This window comes from Anomaloglossus baeobatrachus, chromosome 2 (genome assembly GCF_048569485.1).
Source record: "Anomaloglossus baeobatrachus isolate aAnoBae1 chromosome 2, aAnoBae1.hap1, whole genome shotgun sequence".
Classification (NCBI taxonomy): domain Eukaryota; kingdom Metazoa; phylum Chordata; class Amphibia; order Anura; family Aromobatidae; genus Anomaloglossus; species Anomaloglossus baeobatrachus.
Window position 1 is genome coordinate 706548962 of NC_134354.1, and position 22400 is coordinate 706571361.

The 22400-nt window shown below is 42.1% G+C and overlaps 1 protein-coding gene and 1 long non-coding RNA gene across 2 annotated transcripts in view; one reads left to right on the forward strand and one right to left on the reverse strand.

Moving 5' to 3' along the window:
* LOC142290624 (uncharacterized) overlaps window positions 1–9710 on the reverse strand; it is a 119853-nt gene extending 110143 nt beyond the window's left edge. Inside the window, exon 1 of the long non-coding RNA XR_012750353.1 lies at window positions 9638–9710. This is a non-coding gene — a long non-coding RNA (uncharacterized LOC142290624). The remainder of the gene's footprint in view (window positions 1–9637) is intronic.
* The window catches only part of MRPS31 (mitochondrial ribosomal protein S31), a 120189-nt gene that overhangs the window by 94653 nt on the left and 3136 nt on the right, over window positions 1–22400 (forward strand). Inside the window, exon 6 of the mRNA XM_075334592.1 lies at window positions 8807–8950. Within this exon, the coding sequence (XP_075190707.1) occupies window positions 8807–8950 (144 nt within the window). The remainder of the gene's footprint in view (window positions 1–8806; window positions 8951–22400) is intronic.

Here is a 22400-nt window from a genome sequence, read left to right on the forward strand (position 1 = left end):
TACAAATAGGCAGCTGGGGGTTGGGGGCAGCCCGTACCTGCCTGCTGTACCCGGCTAGCATACAAAAATATGGCGAAGCCCATGTCATTTTTTTTTTCTTTTTGGGCAAAAAACTGCATACACTAGTGAATGGAGGATGCTGAGCCTTGTAGTTCTGCAGCTGCTGTCTGCTCTCCTGCATACACTAGTTCTGCAGCTGTCTGCTCTCCTGCATACAATGAACATTTTGAAGAAGGAAATGACATCAGACCTTTTTTTTTTTCTTCATCAACAATCTTTAATGGCATTGTGCACTGATTAAAAACGCAGTGAGCAAAAACGCAGCAAAAAACGCACCAAATCGCGGCAAAAACGCATGCGTTTTTGCCGCGTTTTTTTTAGCCGCGGGTGCGTTTTTTGAGACAAAAACGCACATAAAAACGCAGCATGAAAAAAACGCCTAGTGCGCACATACCCTTAGGCTACATGCGCACGCTGCTTTTTTTCCTGCTTTTTTGCTGCTTTTTTGGCTGCAGTTTTGTCAGCAGAACTTTCTGACATCTGACTTCCCAGCAAAGTCTATGAGAAGTCAGATTTGCTATGCGCACGTTGCAGTTTATTTGTCAGCGTTTTTTTTGTCAAAAGTTTGTGACAAAAAAAATGCAGCATGTTCATTCTTCCTGCGTTTTTGTCAACATTTGTCACCCATTGAAATCAATGAGGGCATCAAAAACGCAGGAAAAATGCATGCTAATCAAAAGTGGTGCATTCTACCTGCCTTTTACCTGCGTTTTTGCTAGCAAAAACGCAGGTGATTTGTCAGGAAGTGAGGTCAGGCAAGTGGTCCCGTCCCGTCCTCCATGTGTTCCCCGAAGTACCGCTGTCCCCAGGGGAGATGATGTGGAGGACAGGACTATGAGCGGCGGTGGCAGCGAGAGGGGGATGGACATTGGCAGCTGAAAACATTGATTTTTATCTCTCTCTGCTGCCGCCGCTGATAGTCCCGTCCTCCACGTGTTCCCCGAAGTACCGCTGTCCCCAGCGTGCGCGCACAGGGGAGATGATGTGGAGGACGGGACTATCAGCAGCGGCGGCAGCGAGAGGGAAAAATCTATGTTTTCAGCTGCCAATGTCCATCCCCCTCTCGCTGCCGCCGCCGCTGATAGTCCCGTCCTCCACGTGTTCCCCGAAGTACCACTGTCCCCAGCGTGCACGCACAGGGGAGATGATGTGGAGGACGAGACTATCAGCGGCGGCGGCAGCGAGAGGGGGATGGACATTGGCAGCTGAAAACATAGATTTTTCCCTCTCGCTGCCGCCGCCGCTGATAGTCCCGTCCTCCACGTGTTCCCTGAAGTACCGCTGTCCCCAGCGTGCACGCACAGGGGAGATGATGGACCCCTCTCACTGCCACCGCCGCCGCCGCTGAAAGTCCCGTCCTCCACGCTCCTGTGTCGGCTCCACGCTCCTGTGTCGGCTCCACGCTCCTCTGCCGGCTCCACGCTCCTCTGCCGGCTCCACGCTCCTGTGTCGGCTCCACGCTCCTGTGTCGGCTCCACGCTCCTGTGTCGGCTCTACGCTCCAGCGCGATCAGCTGAGCTGTCACTGAGGTTACTCGCGGCCACCGCTGGATTCAGCGGTGGCCGCGGGTAACCTCACTGACAGCTCAGGCTGATCGCGCGGCTGTCTTCATTAGCTGCGTGGAGGTGACCGGAGCGGCGGTGTTTGCTGCTTCTCCGGTCACCTGCATGTAGCAGAGCTGGAAGCGACGCTGGAGCATGCTGGATTACGCCGGACATGGAGGGCTTTGTCGTGGTTAATAAATTGGTAATGAGGGAATGTGTTTGTGTTTTTTATTTCTAATAAAGGATTTTTCGGGTGTGTGTGTTTAATTACTGTCACTTACAGATTAATCATGGAGGGTGTCTCATAGACGCCTGACATGATTAATCTAGGATTTAGTGGCAGCTATGGGCTGCCAATAACTCCTTATTACCCCGATTTGCCAACGCACCAGGGTAAATCGGGAAGAGCCGGGTACAGTCCCAGAACTGTCGCATATAATGGATGCGGCCATTCTGGGCGGCTGCTGACTGATATTGTTAGGCTGGGGGGCTCCCCATAACGTGGAGCTCCCCATCCTGAGAATACCAGCCTTCAGCCGTATGGCTTTATCTGTCTGGCATTAAAATGGGGGGGGACCGCACGCCATTTTATTTAATTATTTATTTATTTCTAATTTTTTTTTCTTCAATTCAACAAGCTTTATGGGCTTGTTTGAACTGAAAAATACATGAAACATTTGTTGACAAAACTGCAGCCAAAAACGCACCAAAAAAGCAGCAAAAACGCACCAAAAAAGCACCTACATTTTTTGTGACATTTCCAGGCTCTCTCTGACACGGTGCAGTTTTGGCTGCAGTTTTGGCTGCAGTTTTGGCTGCATTTTGTGAACACGAAAAAGAAGCAGCGTGCGCATGTAGCCTTAGCGTTACCTATACTGTATAGAACTAACTGCGAATAGATTTTGCTTCAACCTAATGGATAGAGAATCATTTGACTTCTCCACTATACTTTTTTTTAAAAATTCCAACAAGCTTTTCTGCATTCAGGCTCCACTTCTAAAGTCATATGTAACCCTGCAGGAGTATTTTGAATTCAGCTTTTTCCTTGGGTTTATATGACTTGTTTCTACACATAGATCATTTGCTCTTAACACTAGAAGTCCCAGAGCGGGGTCATTTTACATTTCTACCATTGGAACCCTATGGAGCTCTAAATTCCTGGGACTTCTAGTGTTAAAGCAATATTAAAGGGAATCAATCACTAGGATTTTCCTATATAACCTAAAGCCAGGGCTATACTGGCACTATCAGGCTGATTCTATACATACCTGTAGTGGTCAGCTCAGATATATAGGTTTTGAAATCCAAGAAAGTAAAGTTTATAAAATCGTCAGCTTCTTGAGTGACATCAGCTGAGGATCAGATAATATCTGGGGGGGTGGGGGGTATACATAGTTATCCCCACCCTCTGTTAGAATTAGCATAAGTATTATACAATTGACCTAGCAGGACCTGTGGTGAGGTCATACCCATGTGACCAGAAGGGGCGGGGCCTCAACCAACAGAAAAATGTTGCTTCATGTTATCAGCTTTATTGGCTGAGGCCCCGCCTCTTCTGGTCACATGGGTATGACCTCACCACAGGTCCTGCTAAGTCGATTGTATAATACTTATCCCCTCCCCCTGTTAAAATTAGCTATGACTATAACTATGAATACCCTCACAGATATTATCTGATCTCAGCTGCTGTCACTAAAGAAGCTGCCGATTTTTTTTAAACTTTACTTTCTTGGATTTCAAAACCTAAACATCCGAGCTGACCACTACAGGTATGTATAGAATCAGCCTGATAGTGTTAGTATAGCACTGCCTTTAGGTTCTATACAAAAATCCTGGTGATTGGTTCCCTTTAAACCTAGAAATGAATGATTAAAGAAATAAAAAGTAATAACTTTATATAGAGCCAGCATATTCTGCAGCACATTTCAATTTAGTAGGGGTAAGTACAGACATAAACAATACAAAGTAACACACAGTTCAACAGTTTCAGAAGTGAGGACCCTGCTCGCAAGCTTACAATCTATAGGGAAATAGGTGGAGCGCAATAGGTAAAAAGTGCTTATGTATGGTTCAGCCATCATTATCATAAATAGGGCATTTCAAATAATCTGGTCTTCATCCAGTATCTGTACATGTGCTATAGGGTACAGGCAGTATGTGGAGACAGATGAATAGGAAGGAGCAGCTTTTGATTAAAATTTAGAAAGCGGGAACAGGGGTAAGTTAGGTTAGTAAGTTGAGGTGATAAGCTTGTCTGCAGAGACGTGTATTTAAAGGAACCTAAAAACGTGAGGACTAGCTATACGAAGTAATCCATTCAAGAAAACTGGGGCAGCACAAGAGAAGTCTTGGATAGAGGATTGAGGTTCAGATTATGGAGGATCTTAGGGTACCTTCACACTTTAGCGATGCAGCAGCGATCTGACCAGCGATCTGACCTGGTCAGGATCGCTGCTGCATTGCTACATGGTCGCTGGTGAGCTGTCAAACAGGCAGATCTCACCAGCGACCAGTGACCAGCCCCCAGCCAGCAGTGACGTGCAAGCGAAGCTGCGCTTGTACGGAGCCGGCGTCTGGAAGCTGCGGACACTGGTAACTAAGGTAAACATCGGGTATGGTTACCCGATGTTTACCTTAGTTGCCAGCGCACACCGCTTCGCTTGGCGTGTGCAGGGAGCAGGAGCCGGCACTGGCAGCGTGAGAGCTGCGGAGGCTGGTAACGAAGGTAAATATCGGGTAACCACCTTGGTTACCCGATGTTTACCTTGGTTACAGCTTACCGCAGGCTGTCAGACGCCGGCTCCTGCTCCCTTCACATTCAGGATTGTTGCTCTCTCGCTGTCACACACAGCGATGTGTGCTTATCAGCGGGAGAGCAACACTAAAAAAAACAAACCAGCACTGTGTGTAACGAGCAGCGGCATCACAGCAGAGGCCAGATCGCTGCTCAGTGTCACACACAGCAAGATCGCTAATGAGGTCACAAAAACCGTGACTCAGCAGCGATCTCAGTAGCGATCTCGCTGTGTGTGAAGTACCCCTTAGATCAGTTGCAGAACAGAGAGCACAAATAGGGCGATAGATGGAGATGATGGAGGAGATAGAGGGTTATGCAGAACTGTGGAGAGCTTTGTGGGTGAGAGAGATATGTTTGTTTGTATTGTATTCTCCAGCTAATGGGTAACCATTGTAATGACTGGCACAAGCTGGAGGCAAAAATATTGACCCTGGACAAAAATATAACCCTGGCTGCTGCATTTGGTTCATATTGGAGAGGAGAAAGTTTGGTTAACCCTTTCAGCCCCAGAGCGGTTTCCGTTTTTTGTTTTGCTCCCCTTCTTCCGAGAGCCGTAACATTTTTTATTTTTCCGTCAATCTTGCCATATGAGGGCTTGTTTTTTGCAGGACGAGTTGTACTGTTAAATGAAACCATAAGTTTTACCATACAGTGTACTGGAAAACGGCAAACAACTTCCAAGTGTGGAAAAACTGCAAAAAAAAGTGGGATCGCACAATAGTTTTTGGGATATTTTATTCACCATGTTCACTATATGGTAAAACTGATGTGTTGTTGTGATGCCTGAGGTCGGTGTGAGTTTGTGGACACCAAACATGTATAGGTTTACTTGTATCTAGGGTTAAAAAAAAATCACAAGCGTGTCCATTAAAAGTGGCGTACGTTTTGCGCCATTTTCTGAAACCCGTAGCGTTCTCATTTTTTTGGGATCTATGGCTCAGTGACTGCTTATTTTTGCGTCTCGAGCTGACGTTTCTAATGGTACCATTTTTGCGCAGATGCTACGTTTTGATCGCCTGTTATTGCATTCTGCGCAAAACTTGCGGCAACCAAAAAAACGTTATTTTGGCATTTGGAATTTTTTTTGCCGCTACGCCATTTACCAATCAGATTAATAAATTTTACATTTTGATAGATCGGGCATTTCTGAATGCGGCGATACCAAATATGTGTATATTTTTTTAACCCTTTAATTTTCAATGGGGTGAAAGGGGGGTGATTTTAACATCTCTCTTCCCTATCTGTAGATCTCAGCTACAGAGCTGAGAACTGCAGATACGCTGCTTTACTCTCAATGCCGGAACTATGTCGGCACTGAGAGAAAGTGACTCATGTTAGCTACAGGCGTCATCACATGACCCTGTGCTACCATAGCAACCACCGAAAGTCACATGATCACTCACGTGACTTCCGGTGGGGGTGGTGGTAAGTGAAAGTAATGGCCGCGCGCATATACATCTTGCTGCCAGACTTTGGCAGTGAGATGTAAGGGTTTAAAATTTGCAGGTGGAAGTGATTCCACTCGTAACTTGCAGGCACACATGTCAGCTGTTAAAAACAGCTGATAAAGGCGCAGATCGCCGCGACCTGCCCCCGGCAGGGGGCGGGGATTAACCTCACACGATCCATGACGTATACATCCGTTATGGGTCGTGAAGGGGTTAAAGGAGACCGATCAGTAGAGAGTTTGCTCAGTCCAGGTGAGAATGAATTTCCACGACAGTAAGAATTTTTGCACTTTCAAAGGTGAGAAAAGGCTGGATTCTGGAGATGTTTTTAAGATGCAAGTGACCTGAGCGTTTGAATGGATATAGGGAATTAAGGAAAGTTCTGTGTAAAATATGACCTGAAGACAGCAAGTTTTCTTAGGAGTTATGGTACAAGCACCCAAGGCATTTGCAGTATTGAGTGTAGGTAGTTAAGTAGCGGGTGGAAACACGACTTCAGTTTTGGAGAAAATTCCATTTGAGATAAAGTCCTCTCTGATAGATTTACTCTTGAACAGAAAATACTCAATCTTGTAGAAATTCTGCAAATGTTCTATCTATCCCTCTATCTATCCCTCTATCTATCTATCCCTCTATCTATCTATCCCTCTATCTATCTATCTATCCCTCAATCTATCTATCCCTCAATCTATCTATCCCTCAATCTATCTATCCCTCTATCTATCTATCCCTCTATCTATCTATCCCTCTATCTATCTATCCCTCTATCTATCCCTCTATCTATCTATCCCTCTATCTATCCCTCTATCTATCCCTCTATCTATCTTATCCCTCTATCTATCTATCCCTCTATCTATCTATCCCTCTATCTATCTATCCCTCTATCTATCTATCCCTCTATCTATCCCTCTATCTATCCCTCTATCTATCCCTCTATCTATCCCTCTATCTATCCCTCTATCTATCCCTCTATCTATCCCTCTCATTATCTATCTATCCCATCTATCTATCTATCTATCTATCTATCTATCCCATCTATCTATCTATCTATCTCTCTATCCCATCTATCTATCCCTCTATCTATCTATCCTATTTATCTATCTATCCCATCTATCTATCCCATCTATCTATCCCATCTATCTATCCCATCTATCTATCCCATCTATCTATCCCATCTATCTATCCCATCTATCTATCTATCCCATCTATCTATCCCATCTATCTATCCCATCTATCTATCTATCTATGTTAATCGTAAAAGCTTAAATACGAACAAAGAAAAGGAAATTAATGAAGTAATCCCTAAAATGAAGAATTCCCTACCCTACTTTTGCTCCCCCCAGAAATCTAAGACAAGCTAATGGATGCTCTGTTGAGCTTGTCATCAGTCTCTGAGGAGAGCAGAACTTGGTTGAACACCTCTTCATTTTAACAATCAGGGTGTGTCTTGGCACCCGGACCCTCACTAATTAAAGTTACCGAAATGTCAAAAGTTTTGAGGGTGCAGGAGTCCACGAACATTCAGAACACTTTGGTGGGATGTATATAAAGCCCACGCTACAATTTATCTGACGATATGTCGTCGGGGTCACGGTTTCCGTGACACACATCCGGCATCGCTAGTGACGTCATTGCGTGTGACACCTACGAGAGACTCCAAATGATCGCAAATAGGTTGATAATCGTTGATCATTGACACGCAGTTTGTTCGTCGTTTGGATCACAGCAGACATATTGGTACGTTTGACACCCTGCCAACGACGAACAACATCAACACGACCGCCTTGGTCAAACACTATATAGCTGAACGATGTTGCGTCATTTTTGAGGTCGTTACGTGTGACTGCTAATAAACGACCTATGTGCGATCTCGGCAAATCGTATCAACGATCTGGGCATTAAGGCTTCCATATCTGTACCCCATGTCTGGTGAAGGTGAATGAATAGATTACAATCTATTGTCCAGTTCCATTTCTTACCTCCAGGTTAAAGGCTCACAGATGGCTGTGAATGTTAGTGGGGCAATATTATACAGTGTGTCCACCCATATCCTGACCACCGCCATTAACTTGAGAACGGCAGCAGCTATAGGCGTAGAAGTGGTGTCTAGGTATAGTAAAGTAGCCATGCACTACGCAATGAAACCACCTATAGCGCCACCTGGTGGAAAACAACAGAGTTAGCATTTTTGTCTCGAAAACATGCAAACATTGCATACAAAAATGCTATGATTATAACGTGTAAAACTCACAAGGCTGCGGACGTGAAGCAATACCTCATGAAGACCTTCCTACAAGTCATTGGGTATGGTGGCTGCGTGGAGTGGCCTCCACGCTCACCTGACCTGACCCCATTGGACTTCTTTCTGTGAGGCCACATCAAACAGCAGGTGTATGCGACCCCTCCACCAACATTGCAGGACCTATGACGATGTATCACAGATGCTTGTGCAAACGTGTCACCTACCATATTGCACAACGTGCAGCCAGATACAGTATGCTGTCCAGAGTCCAGATGTGCATTGCAGCTGACGGTGGCCACTTTGAGCATCAAAGTTAAATGAGCGCCAGATGCGTGACCAGCATTCAATGTTTTGGGGGTGGGGGGGGGTCATGGCTTTCATATAGCATTTCTGTATGCCAGGTGTCGATTCGTATTGAATTGATGATGCCCTACAATTTTTTAATTCACTTTTTTTCTCTATCTCGTTCCGTTTTCGAGATAAAAATGCTAACTTGTTGTTTTCCACCAGGTGGCGCTATAGGTGGTTTCATTGCGTAGCGCATGGCTACTTTACTATACCTAGACACCACTTCTATGCCTATAGCTGCCGCCGTTCTCAAGTTAATGGTGGATACACTGTATATAAAATATATGGTTAATGGCTGTTTTTTAACTTTTACTTGTGATTTCTGGAATACATTGCTAAAATCTTCTATCACATTTACTGTTCTCAGAGATGCCGCCTACTCTATGGGATCTGGAGCTGGCAAAGGAGGTTGCGTCCATCTTTGAACATCCTCCGAGGAATGGATTTGAGGAGATGATACAGTGGACAAAAGAAGGAAAACTCTGGAGCTTTCCAATTGACAATGAAGCCGGTAAGCTTACATCAGGGCATGGTTAGAATTGCTGTACAGATTAGATTACTATAGAGAACCTCTATACTGGTCAGTAAGATAGGACCCCACCTGCTCAATCCCGCGCCGATGCTTCCTGATGATGTCCCTTTGATGTACAAGGTTATTGCACCAAATAAGTGGGCAAAAATCACACATGTCCATGTGGCATCATAGCTGCTGAAGCTCAAGTGACGGTGGGGGATATAACCCCTTCATGACACTTGCTCTTTATGTATGCCGAATATCAAGTGTGCGTGTAGCTGGGCCTGAAAGTTACCACAGCCGGCACCTGCCTCTGACTGCATTATTTAAATGCTGTAACCGGTGTCCATTCTGATTCGCATGACTCCCTCTCCTCTCGCTATATGATAGTAAGCTGCCGAAGGCACCCCTTCTAATATATATATAATATATATATTATTATATTACTATAATACTTCTAATTCATTAAATACTGCAATACTGGAGGTTTGCAGTACATAATACGAAGAAAAAGTAATCTAACTTTTTAGACTTATTGGAAAAATAAAAATAAAACTTAGTTTAAATAGTGACAGGGCCAAAAATAGACATTATGCAACAACCCCCCCCCCCCCACAACAAAAAACGTATTTAGTATTGCCACATGCGTAAAAGTTTGATCTTTGAAAATCTACAGTTACTTACCCCAGATGGGAAATGGTGTAAAGGATACAAATCAAACGTTGCAATTGTCATTTTTTGTCACTGCACTTCCCCTGCAAAATGCAATAAAAAGCAATTAAAAAAAATGAATGCACCCTATATAATAACAGCAAAAACTAAAGCTTGGCAGCTCTATTAGCAATATAATAAAGTCACAGCTCTTAGAATATTGCGACACAACACAATGTGTTTAACAAAGCTTATTTTGGAATGCGCTAATTATATATACAGTGTGATTATTTTTATATATATATATATATATATATATATATATATATATATATATATATATATATATATATATATATGTATAATACTGAGTGTGTATATTATTTATATATATGTGTGTGTACACACACTGTATTATACAGAATATATATTGTCTTCCCCAAAGAATCTTTGTTAAAAACATTGTGTTGTGTCACCATTTTCTGAGAACCGTAAATTTATTATATATGTGTGTGTGTGTGTGTATGTATATATATATATATATATATATATATATATATATATATATATATATAATAAATTTACGGTTCTCAGAAAATGGTGACACAACACAATGTTTTTAACAAAGTTTCTTTGGGGGAAAAGCTAAGATATAATATATATTTTGTATAATACAGTGTGTGTGTGTGTGTGTGTACTTATATATATAAATGATATACACACACAGTATTATACATATATATATATATATATATATATATATATATATATATATATATATATATATATATATATATATAATCTCTTCTTGGATCAGGATATGCTCCACCAAAAAACAGTGATTTCAATGTTTAAAACTAAATTATTTATTTAATAATATTAGAAATGTATAAAACCATAACAAAAATAATGAATAATGGTGCTTCAAGCAAGAGGGATGATGTATCAGCTAATATTATGCTTATAGAAGGCACAGGAGTAAATAGCACCCAAAATTTATCTGGGAATTTCAAAGACTAAGAAATATATATGGTTAATAATAAACCTAAAATATATAACATCCGCAGATAAAAATAAAATTCATTCACAATATATATTTAAATTGACCCATTTAGGAGCAAAGTGGTATGTGAAAAATTGAAGTGCATAAAATATAAATGGTAAATGAATAAATATATTTATCTGAAAATCAATAAATTACGATATAAAAGGTTTATACCAACCAATCTAATATGTATATAGTTTGCAGATAAAAATAAATTCATTTACAAAACATGTTAAGTGTTGATATTGCTAGGTGCTAGTCAATGACCAGTGATGTAAAGTACATGAAGTGCAAGGTGCTATGATAATTGCAATGATCAGACAGCAGTATATTTAGGTTAGATTGAGTGGACGATAGAATAAGGCTCCTTTCACATTGCGTTTTGTCTTACGTTCACAGATCACGTCCGGGGCAACCGTCCGAACCGCCCCTCCCCCACTCTGCAAAGCGTGTTTCGAACGCATGCTCCGGCACGGCCATTCACTGTAATTGAGCACACCACGTTAGCGTGTGCTCTGTTTTGTGCCATTTTTGCACATATACGTTTTCTGCAGACGGACACACGAATGTAGTCGACACAAGGTGCTCCTCTGCCATTAAAAAGTAATTGCCTGGTGTGTAATGCTGAGTCGTCCCTCCACCCCGACGTACGTTTCAATATGCTTTCCTCAGGTGCCACCCTGTTGTTGTTTTGACATTGTGTTGCACTATGTTCATTATATGGGTTGCTTTTGCGGCGCTTTTTCTGGTGGATTGATGGGGTGCACATGCCCTTAAAGGGAATTTCCAGGTTTGCCTGGCTGCAATTTTTTTTTTAACAAACTGCGTTATTCACCCTCCTTTGGGCCATTGCTGATATTATCTGCAGCGCTGATGTCCCGTTGACATAACTGCAGCCAGTCAGTCAGATGAGAGGCTTGTGCTATTAGCTTGGGTAGAGCTGCTAAGCTCCATTATTGGCTGCAGTAATGTCGATGTGACTTCAGGGCTGCAGACAATAACTGGCAAAAGGAGCAACAGCGGACACTTGACGCCGGACCAGGGTATGGTGAGTAAGGCACAGGGTTTTTTTTTTTAACTTCCCTCGTGGAACAAAATTGGAAAGCCCCTTTAATGGATTATAGAAAGGTGAAGTCACTGCAGATTATCCGCAGTCTCAATCTATGAAATCGGCCTGGCATTTGCAGATTATCTATTTATGCAAAGATCAGTATAAATCAGTGACCAGGCTCACGTGTGACACTGATGTTACCGGCTGGTTCTGAAATACCAGAAAGTATTTATAAACACTTATAGCCTTGACGATGAATCTCAGCCTTGAGATAGTAGAAGTCTGCTTTCTCGCTCGCGTACAATTGATGAAGTGAGTCATAATCCGCGAGGCTGGCTGTCCCCGCATTCCCAGGCTGCGCCATACAAGAGCGCACAGCACCCCATTATGCTGCTGTGCAGACGGTTAGTGAAGAAAAGATCACTACAGCTACAAATTATAAAGGACCCAACAATCATCAGGAATGTGTGTGTGTGTGTGGCTGTTTATTACATCCATTCTCCCGGAGCAGCGGGGATCACTCGGGGTATAAAGCCGGTTCTAGGTCAGTGGTCCACATCCAATTACTAACATGTCAGAAGGCTCATTTGCAGTCTGTACCAATTGGTTCTCGAGTGCTCGGAGAAAGGCAGAGCCTGGGGAGCCTCTTAGTAGGAGACAGCGCAGCAAACAAGAGAGGATAATATGACGTGAAAGTTCCCGGCAAGTGACAACAATACGAGAAATTAAAGTAACAAGAATTATTTGTGGATGGAAAAGCTTTCAAAACCAGTGAATGCTCTCTTACTTTCATGGGGAAAGCAAAATCTGTCCACTACTGGAGCCGTCGTGTATTTCTGTGTCTGATTACAGCCATACCGGCCATCTACACACAAGCAGACGTAATGGGAAAGCCACCTCTTGCTGCGTTTACAACATACTGCCTGGAAAAATCCATTACTCTTCTGTTCCCTTACTGTAACCTGGCTTGGGTAAACTATATATTGTAAAAGGAGGAAAAATGGAAGTACACCTGCACCCCCAGCACACACCAGAAGCTGCAAACTGAGATGGGCACACCTGTCTATTGTGCACTGTAAAATAATAATATTCATTTATATAGCACCATTAATTCCACAGCGCTCAACATACCTTGACAACACTGTCCCTATTGGGGCTCACAATCTAAATTCCCTATAGTCCAATAGAAGAAGAAATCTGGTCTAAGCCGCGCTAATACTCAATTTGATATTAGTATAATTCCTTTATTGATCGTACAGCTTGACGCGTTTCAGAGACATCCATCTCCATCAGGACATCAAAGAAACAATATCTTATATATTATTCTTCCTTTGATATTGTTCCTTTGAAGTCTTGATGAAGGAGACGGATGTCTCCGAAACGCTTCGACCTGTACAAACAATAAAGGAATTATACTAATATCAAATTGAGTATTAGCGCGGCTTAGACCCGATTCTTCTATTGGATTATACGTCTTACACCTCAGGGCTGCAGCTGATACTATCATTGCATGTGCTTCATAGGTGTTGTGACTTTGCACAACCTGAAAAGGTGAGTGTACCTTAATCCTTGCCGTTTTAATTTCCCTAACGGGTAAGACCCCATTGCGCTTCTCTACTCCACAGTATCAGTACCTGAATCTAAATTCCTTATCAGTCTTTGGAGTGTGGGAAGAAACCAGAGAAACTGGAGGAAACACACACAAACACAGGGAGAACATGCAAGCTCCTTGCAGATGTTATCCTTGGTGGGATTTGAACCCAGGACCCCAGCGCTACACAACAACAGTGCAACCACTGAGCCACCGTTCCACCCAATATAAAAATGATTGCAGTAAAAAACACCTTTAGCGCGAAGTTCCTTTTGGATAGAAACTGATCTGTACAGATATATTAGGTAAGAGAGGTTTTATATATAGATCACGGCACTTGACCCAAAAAAAAACCCCGCATCCACCATGGATCATTGTATATAATATGCACTTATTAACAAGGTGAGGTATGTATCATGGCAACGCTACCAGATTCCACACAGGGCAAACTATTAAAGTTGGAACAAAAAATAGGTTCACTCACCCTTGTACATTAGTTCATTATTTACTCCTCAAATGTGCACAAATACTGGGGGTGCGGTTGGTACAGAAACGTCAAAGGTACGGTCAGATTGCAGAGTTCTGAGGGAACAGGCAGGTAGCATGCAGCATATGCACATGCGATGCAGCAACCAGGGAGCCCCGGCCGATGGCATCCTTGGATGTTGCAACGGGACTTTGGTTTTCTCGGGTTCCTTTGTCAGAGTAACCTTTTCTGACTAAGAAATCCATGAGTCCCGAAACACGTAAAGAAGTTTGGCCCTAATCAGCTGCCGTACTATTGATTGTATGACATCAGATAGTCAACGCAGCCCTGTGCCTTGCTTCTGTCTCCAGGGAAGGCACTGGTTGGGGCTCCCTGGTTGCTGCATCGCACATACTTACGCTATACTCTACCTGCACGCTTCATTTGAAATTTGAGGTTTGTGTTTACCTGAACCTTTCTGTACCAACTGGATCCCTAACGTGTGCATATTTGTATGTATTTGTATGTATCTGTATGTCCAATGTACAGGGGCATGTGTGCCTAATTTTTGTGCCAACCTTAAATCGTTTGCCCAGTGTTGAATCCATTAGCAGTGGCCATGATATATAACTCACCTTCTTATTAAAAGGGTATTCCCATTTCCAAGATTCTATCCCAACATGTAGTAGGAGTTATGATAATATTAGCACATAGCTCCAGATAGAAATGTAGTCTGAATAGCAATGTCTCTTACCTCATGTGTAGGGCATTGTAGCTTATGTGTCCATGGTTATGACCACAAGCAACTGTCACTATTTGAGTGGACGTAATCATGGACGCCTAAGCTGTAATGCCCTGCACATGAGGTAAGAGACATGGCTATACCAGAAGAACTATACTACATTTCTAATTGGATGTATTTGGTAATATTTATATTACACCTACTATATATTTCCATAGGATCTTCGAGATGGGCGTAACCCTTTAGGTGTACATAATGTCAGCTTTATATTAGCAGTGTGGTTGTCATATTGTATCTAAATGCCAATTTATGCTGCAAATGTTCACTTTCAACGTGAGTTTTGATGTCCCCCCTACATTTACACAGGGTCACCCTATTGCACACAGGCATTTACAATGCTTTATTCCATATCACACACCACTTAGGTGTGACATTATGGGTCGGTGTTTGTTTTTATACTAATGTACACCGATCCATAGTGGATGCACGTTTTTTGTTAAAGGGAATCTGTCACCAGGATTCTGCAATATAAGCTGAGGACAGCATGCTGCGAGGGTTAAAAAAGAAACAAATATCTGTGCTTCTCTTATCTGAGTGGGAGCTACTGTTTACTCGTAATAAAGGGTTTATTGCTCTGTGATTAACATTGGTGTGACTGGTCTGCGATGGGCACGCCCCCTGATGTGATTGACACCTCACAATCCATGCACAATCTCTATTGAGAGCCTGGTGTGGGCGGGGACAGCTCCCAGCTCTGCTACACTCAATTCTGAGATAAAGTCAGAACGACTGCATACAGTGATCTAATATATAAAGCTGAATGTGTATGTATGTGTGTGTGTGTGTATGTGTTTGTGTGTCCGGGATTGGCATCTGCACCGTCGCAGCTACAGCCACAAAATTTTGCACACTCACACTTCTGGACCCCGAGAGCGTCATAGGCTATGTTTTGAGGGGAAATTTTTACCCCGCGCTTTACAGTTGTTTGCCAAAAAACCTGCCTCCATTAAAGCAAGTGGAGCTGGGAGCCACAGTGCAGCCAGAACTTCAGAAGAATGCGCAGCCACGCCCTTAAATGGAATGTTGGCGTGTCACAATGCAGCCAGGGAAAGAGAGAGACACAGACAGGGTAAGAGGCAGACACAGACAGGGTAAGAAAGAGACAGACACAAAGAGACAGACTGACAGGGAAAGAGAGAGACAGGTTAAGAGACAGACACAGACAAAGAGACAGAGACAGACACAGGGAAACAGACAGGCAGGGTAAGAGACAGACAAAGACAGGTAGAGACAGACATTTTTGTTAATACATTCTATTTTGTTAACAGCAGTTATTAACCCAGGCGAAGCCGGGTAGTACAGCTAGTCTACAATAAATGTGGTTTGCTTCAGAATCTCTTTGCCTACAACATGCTGCTCTCAGATAAAGTAGCAAAATCCTGCTGACAGATTCCCTTTAAGTGCTGTGATCTATATATAAAACCTCTCTTACCTAATATATCTCTATAGACAAGTTTCTATGCAATTGGAATTTGGTGCAGAGCTGCTTTTTATGCTGTAATTTGTACTATATATTGTATATACATGGTAACATTTTATTTTATTCTTTGTGCCATTTTATTAACCCATTTGTGACATGACATTTTTTTTTAATATATTTTTTGCACCTTTATTTCTTTCCTGTCTTTTCCAACAGCAGTAACTTTTTTTCCCCTTATAGCAATATGGATGTATATGGGACTATGTAAGTTTGTTTTTTGCAGAAGGGTTTGTAGTTTTCAGTGACAATAAAATAAATTCCATATTGAGGAAATTTGTGGGGAAAAAATAACCAAAAAGCAATTCTACCATTGTTTATTGGGTTATCTTTAGAGTATTCAATGTGCAGTAAAATTTACATAGCACCATGATTCATCAAGTCAATGCCTTTTGCAATGCCAAATCCGTAAAATATAAACACATTACAGTGGAACCTTGGATTAAGTGTAACTTGGTTTGAGAGCGTTTTGCAAAACAAGCAAAGCTTTTTACAAATGTGTAACTTGGTTTAAGAGCAATGATTTGCAATAAGAGCAAATACTCCCCGTGCACACTTCCGGTTCCGGCGTTTCACTGCGCTGTGACCCGCTCTGGAGGTAACTTTCTGTACATTCTGTATGTACTGTGTACAGTATATACCATATAGCATGTCTATCAATTTGCATTTGTGGATTTAGTATCGTACTTTCTGCTATTGCTTGTACTGTAATGTAATTGCCTGTGTAGTATTTCCTACCCCACATTTGGCTTAGTACTGCCCTTATTTTGGGGAGAATAGATTTGGTGTGCTTTTTTTTTTGTGTATTGTACTAGAATAAAGGTTGTCATATTTATACATTTTTTCTCTCTCTATACTGTACCTCCCGCACACCAACAATTATTTTGTAAGCTATCATCCAGTTTGTTTTATGTTTTTTACTCAACAGTATTTTGTATTGGTGTCCTGTAATAATTTTATATGAATACAGTACATTATTTTATATTTCTGCAATACATTTATATAAATGCAGTAAATACTTTTGGTTTGTGGAACAAATTGTCTGAAATTCAATTATTTCCTATGGGGAAACATTTGCTTTAATATAAGAGTAACTTGGTTTAAGATCTCACTCCCAGAACGAATTATGCTCCTAATCCAAGGTTTCACTGTATGTTAGTGGTTAAGAGAAATCAGAACTTTGTTAATATATATATATATATATATATATATATATATAGGGGTTTTTTTTATTTTTTTTTTTCCATTTTGAACGAACATATTTATATTATTATTTTGAGGTACATCCGGTTATGTTTTTCATTGCATTTTTGGGGGGTAAGAGGCAATTGAAAAACACTTGTTTAAGCTTTTATTTTCTGTTTAAAATACAAATTAATTTTATATTTTTATAAATTTGACTTTTAAAAACAGATTATTTAAAAAAAAAAAAAATTATTCATTTTTATAAAACTTTATTTTAGTTTTTTCAAGTCCCCTTTGCGGACTTCTACCTGCGAAACCTGGGATCATTTGATTAATGTACTAGATTGCAATACTGTAGTAAATCCTTTTATATGCCGTAGTAAATTTATTACGAGGTAGGGGTTCATATGAGGACTAAGGCTGCTTTCACACCTCCGGTTTTAGCAGAGCCGGCCAATCCGGCTCTAAAACCTATGCAACGGATGCGGCGACAATACCACATCCTTTGCATAAGTTTTTGACATGCGGCCGGGCTGTTTTTTGCAGCTTGCCGCACACTATTGAGCATGCACAGTGGAAAAAACGCATGCGGCGGCCGGATGCGGTGTTTGCCGCAGGACGCCGCATGCGGCATCCATAGGCATGCATTGCAAATCACGCATTGGCTAAATCTGCCGCATGCGGCAAAAACCGGACCGAACGCAAGCCCATGCGGCACAATCCGGCACTAATGAAAGTCTATGCAAAAATCCCCGCAACCGGCGGCAAAAAAAAAACGGTTGCGGTTTTTCTGCAAAGCGCCGGATTGTGCTGCACAGGAAAAACCAGATGTGTGAAAGCAGCCTAACCTGGCAATGGGGCCTTCAGCGTGCTTCTATGACAACCCATCAGCATCCTGCGATTACATCGGAGTGAGGGGTGCATTGATTTACGTTACCATTTTAATCGTTAAATAGCTGTATTCCAAAGAAGCTGTGGTCGATGCCGTTACCGCCAGATGTTCTACCATCATTGACGAAAGTGTTGTCACCCTTGAAATTGTTCCAGAAAATGAAGTATTCCTATTAGAAAATTATTGCAATTACACGTTTTGTTTTTCAAATGTTTATTTCTTTTGTGTGTACAGTATTAGAATAACACAAAATAAAAGAGAAAAAAAAAAATCAAATTAGACATAATTTCACATAAAGCTCCAAAAACGGGCCAGAGAAAATTGTTGGTACCCTCAATACTTGGTTGCACATCATTTGCAATCAACAACTGCAATCAATGCTTGCTATAACCATCAACAAGATTCTTCTACCTCACACTTGGAATTTTGAACTCTTCTTTAGCAAACTGCTCCAGGTCTCTCATATATGAAGCTACCATCTCCCAACAGCAATTTTAAGATTTTTCCACGGGTGTTCAATTGGATTTAGATCCCGACTCATTATTGGTCACTTCAGAACTCAACAGTGCTTTGTTTCCATTCATTTCTGTGGGCTTCTTGAAGTATTTTTTTGGTCATTGTCCTGTTGGAAGACCCATGACCTAGGGCGCAACCCCAGCTTTCTGACTCTGGGCACTACATTGCAACCCAAAATCATTTGGTAATCTTCTGATTTCATGAGGCCTTGCACATAGTCAACGCACCCAGTGCCAGAGGCATCAAAACAACCCAAAACATAGTTACTTAGGTTGAAAAAAAGACATAGGTCCATCTAGTTCAACCGTCCTCCACAAATTATACATTTTGTCACTAAGTCACTTATAACCAACAATGTTTTGTGTACTGAGGAAATCATCCAGCCCTTTTTTAAAAGCTGTTACAGTATCCGTCATTACTACCTCTTGTGGTAGGGCATTCCACAGTCTGACTGCTCTAACTGTAAAGAACCCTTTCCTATTTAGCTGCCGGAATCGCTTTTCTTCCACTCGCAGTGAGTGCCCCCTGGTCCTTAGTATTGTCTTTGGAAGGAATAAGTCATGTGCCAGTCCTTTATATTGACAACACATGTATTTATACATATAAATGAGATCTCAGACATTGAGTGCTGCTTCTCAGCTTATTTGTAACTGGAACAATTTCAAGGGTTTCAACACTTTCAGCCATGACTGTATAGTATGTAAGGGACTGAATTGTTTTGTGTACCTGGTTTACCTACTTATTTTTGTCCGTAGTGTCTTGTCTAGTCTGTGAATTCCTCCAAACTATCCCTGATGCAGCTGGACCGTCCCATATTTTAGGTGCGGTCCTGGGAGACTTTGTGTATCTTTTTTATTTTATACGGACGTCCTGGTTCTGCAGCACTTTGTGAAACTATTTGGTTTCTTGCTAGACTGTGTATTGAAGAGACTCGGCGACTCCATGAAGGTGGCACTGTAGTGCACTGAGATCTTTTTTGTACATTTTCCCCTCTTTTTGGCTGCTTGTTTCCTTTTTATCTCAGTGCCGATCAAACCTCTTCCTACCTGCTGGCATCCCTGGTACTTCTTCTGATCAGTTGGCCCTGAGTGATGTAATTACTGCAGATTTTTATGTCTCTGTCAACAGTGGGATCCTGCTGACTGAGACATAAATGTCAATGGATAGTTTGCGCTGACACTGATGCACCCTGAGCCTGCAGGACAACCTTAATTTCTTTGGATCTTGATTTGGGCTGCTTATCCACCATTGAGACTATCCTGTGTTTCAACTTTTCATCAATTTTTCTCTGCTGTCCATGTCCAGGAAGATTTGCTACAGTGCCATGGGTTTTGAACTTCTTGATTATGTTGTGCACTGTAGACAAAAGAACATCAAGATCTCTGGAGATGGACTTACCTTAAAATTAATATTTTTCAACAATTTTGGATCTCAAGTCTTAGACAGTTCTCTTCTCCATGCTTAATGTGGCACACACACAGACAATGCAAGTCAACTTCTCCTCTTTTTATCTGGTTTCAGGTGTGATTTTCATATTGCCCACACCTGTTACTTGCCACCGGTGTGATACTATAGATGCGTTCTGGCAAGTAAGAGGTGGCTCTGGTCCGGCGGCCACGGGCTACCGATGTGGCAACTGGACCAGGGGCCTGTAAATCTTTTTGTCTTTTTTCTTGATTTCAGTGGCTGTGTTTTTATTTATTTGTTTATTTTCTTTTTTTTTTTTTTTTTTTTTTTAAAAAAAACTAGAACTCCCAAGAAAATTTAGGCATGAATACTTATTTCATAACAAGAAATTTAAGAAGTCATCACAGCCAACATCACTGCTTTTGTTGCAGGATTTTCTTTAAAAGATAACTTTTCCCAGAACGTTTCTCTAATCCTTAGACTTGGCAAGTGATCTATCAGTAGAGTTCAGAGGAGCAGTAGTGTTTGTTGTACTGACCCGAAGTGACCCAAAATCGCTTTTACATTTGGCTTTGGGTGGAGTTACCTTTAAAGTATTCCACATACAATATTTGGACTTGTTTGGAGAAGTACCGAGTAGAATAAAGGTGCTATTGAGGATGGACTGCATCTCATGGCTCTTGTGAGAAGCAGGTGATCCTCCTTCTATTTCCTTCGTCATGTAAAGATCCTAAAGGCACAAATCATGTAAAAGCTGAATGAGAAACCTTATTAGCAGTGGGATATAGAAGCCACAACAGATGCTTAACAGCTTGATTATGACTGGGGAACGCTGTATCTTCCCTGTCAGGCTCTTGACTCATTAGTGCTTTATTTCTGTTTTATATGTAATGAAGTTATAAGCACAAACGAGTTAGAAGATCTTGTATTTCACAGCCGGTCCTCGTTGGATGTGCAGATTTCTATTCGCTGTTCTCAAGCTAGTTGTCTGTTATGTATTTTTCTTTTATGCCCTTAAGGTTAGCAAAAAAACAGTTAGCTCAATTTTTTATTTTAAGCATATTTTCTTTAATTTTCATGCTGTTTTTATTTATGTGACTATCCTCAGCTAAAAAAAAAAAATCATAATTCCAGTGTTCAAAGTGTCCACTAAAGCACGCCAATATACTGATGCCTAATTCTACAATATCCAATGTCAGCAACAAATACAATACAGTATGAATGATCAGAATACGGCCTAAGCCACACGGCGAGAAAAACGGTGCAAGTGGAGTGCGATAAAAACATCACATTCCACTCGGACCAATATTAGCCTGTGTGTCAGCGCACATGAGCGATTATTTTCTCAGCCCTAATCGGACCGAGAAAACAATCGCAGCATGTTGAGACTGTAATGCAATCATTGTTTCTGTCGCACCCATTCAAGTCAATGGGGCGAGAGAAAAATCGCACTGCACTCGCGGTACACCAGGGTACCGTGAGTGCAGTGCGAGAATGGCAATAGCCGGTTACGGAGGAGAGAGGGAGATAAATCCCTCCCCTCCCCCGTGCCGACCCGCCCCTCCACAGCGCCGGCCCTCCCCTCTTCAGTCCCAACCCACGCCCCTCAGCTGAGGTCCATTTGCACGATTGGACCTCAGTCGCAGGCACATTTGCATGACACTCGGCTCTACTGTACTGCCAGCGTGAGCCGAGTGTCATGCAAGGGGATCACAGTAATCCCCATGTGGCCCCAGCCTACACAGAACACTAAATTAATTCTTAGGCTATGTGTGCACGTTGCGTACTGGCCCTGCAGAAATTTCTGCAGCGATTTGAACAGCACACGTGCGCTTCAAATCGCTGCAGAAACAGTCCGTAATGAAAAAAAAAAAAGCCGATTTTATGCGCTCTGACTGCAGCCCCTCCCATAGACAGAGCGGGGGCTGCATGCAGAGCTCACGAAAGAAGTGACATGCCACTTCTTAGAACGCGCGCTTCGGGCAGCAGCTGAAGCGCTGCGCTCTAACACGCCACGTGCGCACGGCTCCTGCATAATCTTCATAGATTATGCAGGGGACGCAGGACGCATGCAGTTACGCTGCGGTGTAGATCGCAGCGTAACTGCATGCAATTACGCAACATGCGCACATAGCCTTAAAAAGACCAATAATGATATACACACTGTAATTTTTGTTTTATAAGATGCACCAGATAAGACACCTCAAATTTTGAGGCAAAAAAAAAAATAGGGTCCATCTTATAATTCGGCGGTGTCTTACCGGGGGAATGGGCGGAGCGGGGTCACAGGAGGCAATAGTGGAGCGATAGTGGAGTAGGGCAGTGCGGCGGGTGTCCCAGATGCTCACTGCAAGCGCTGTGAGG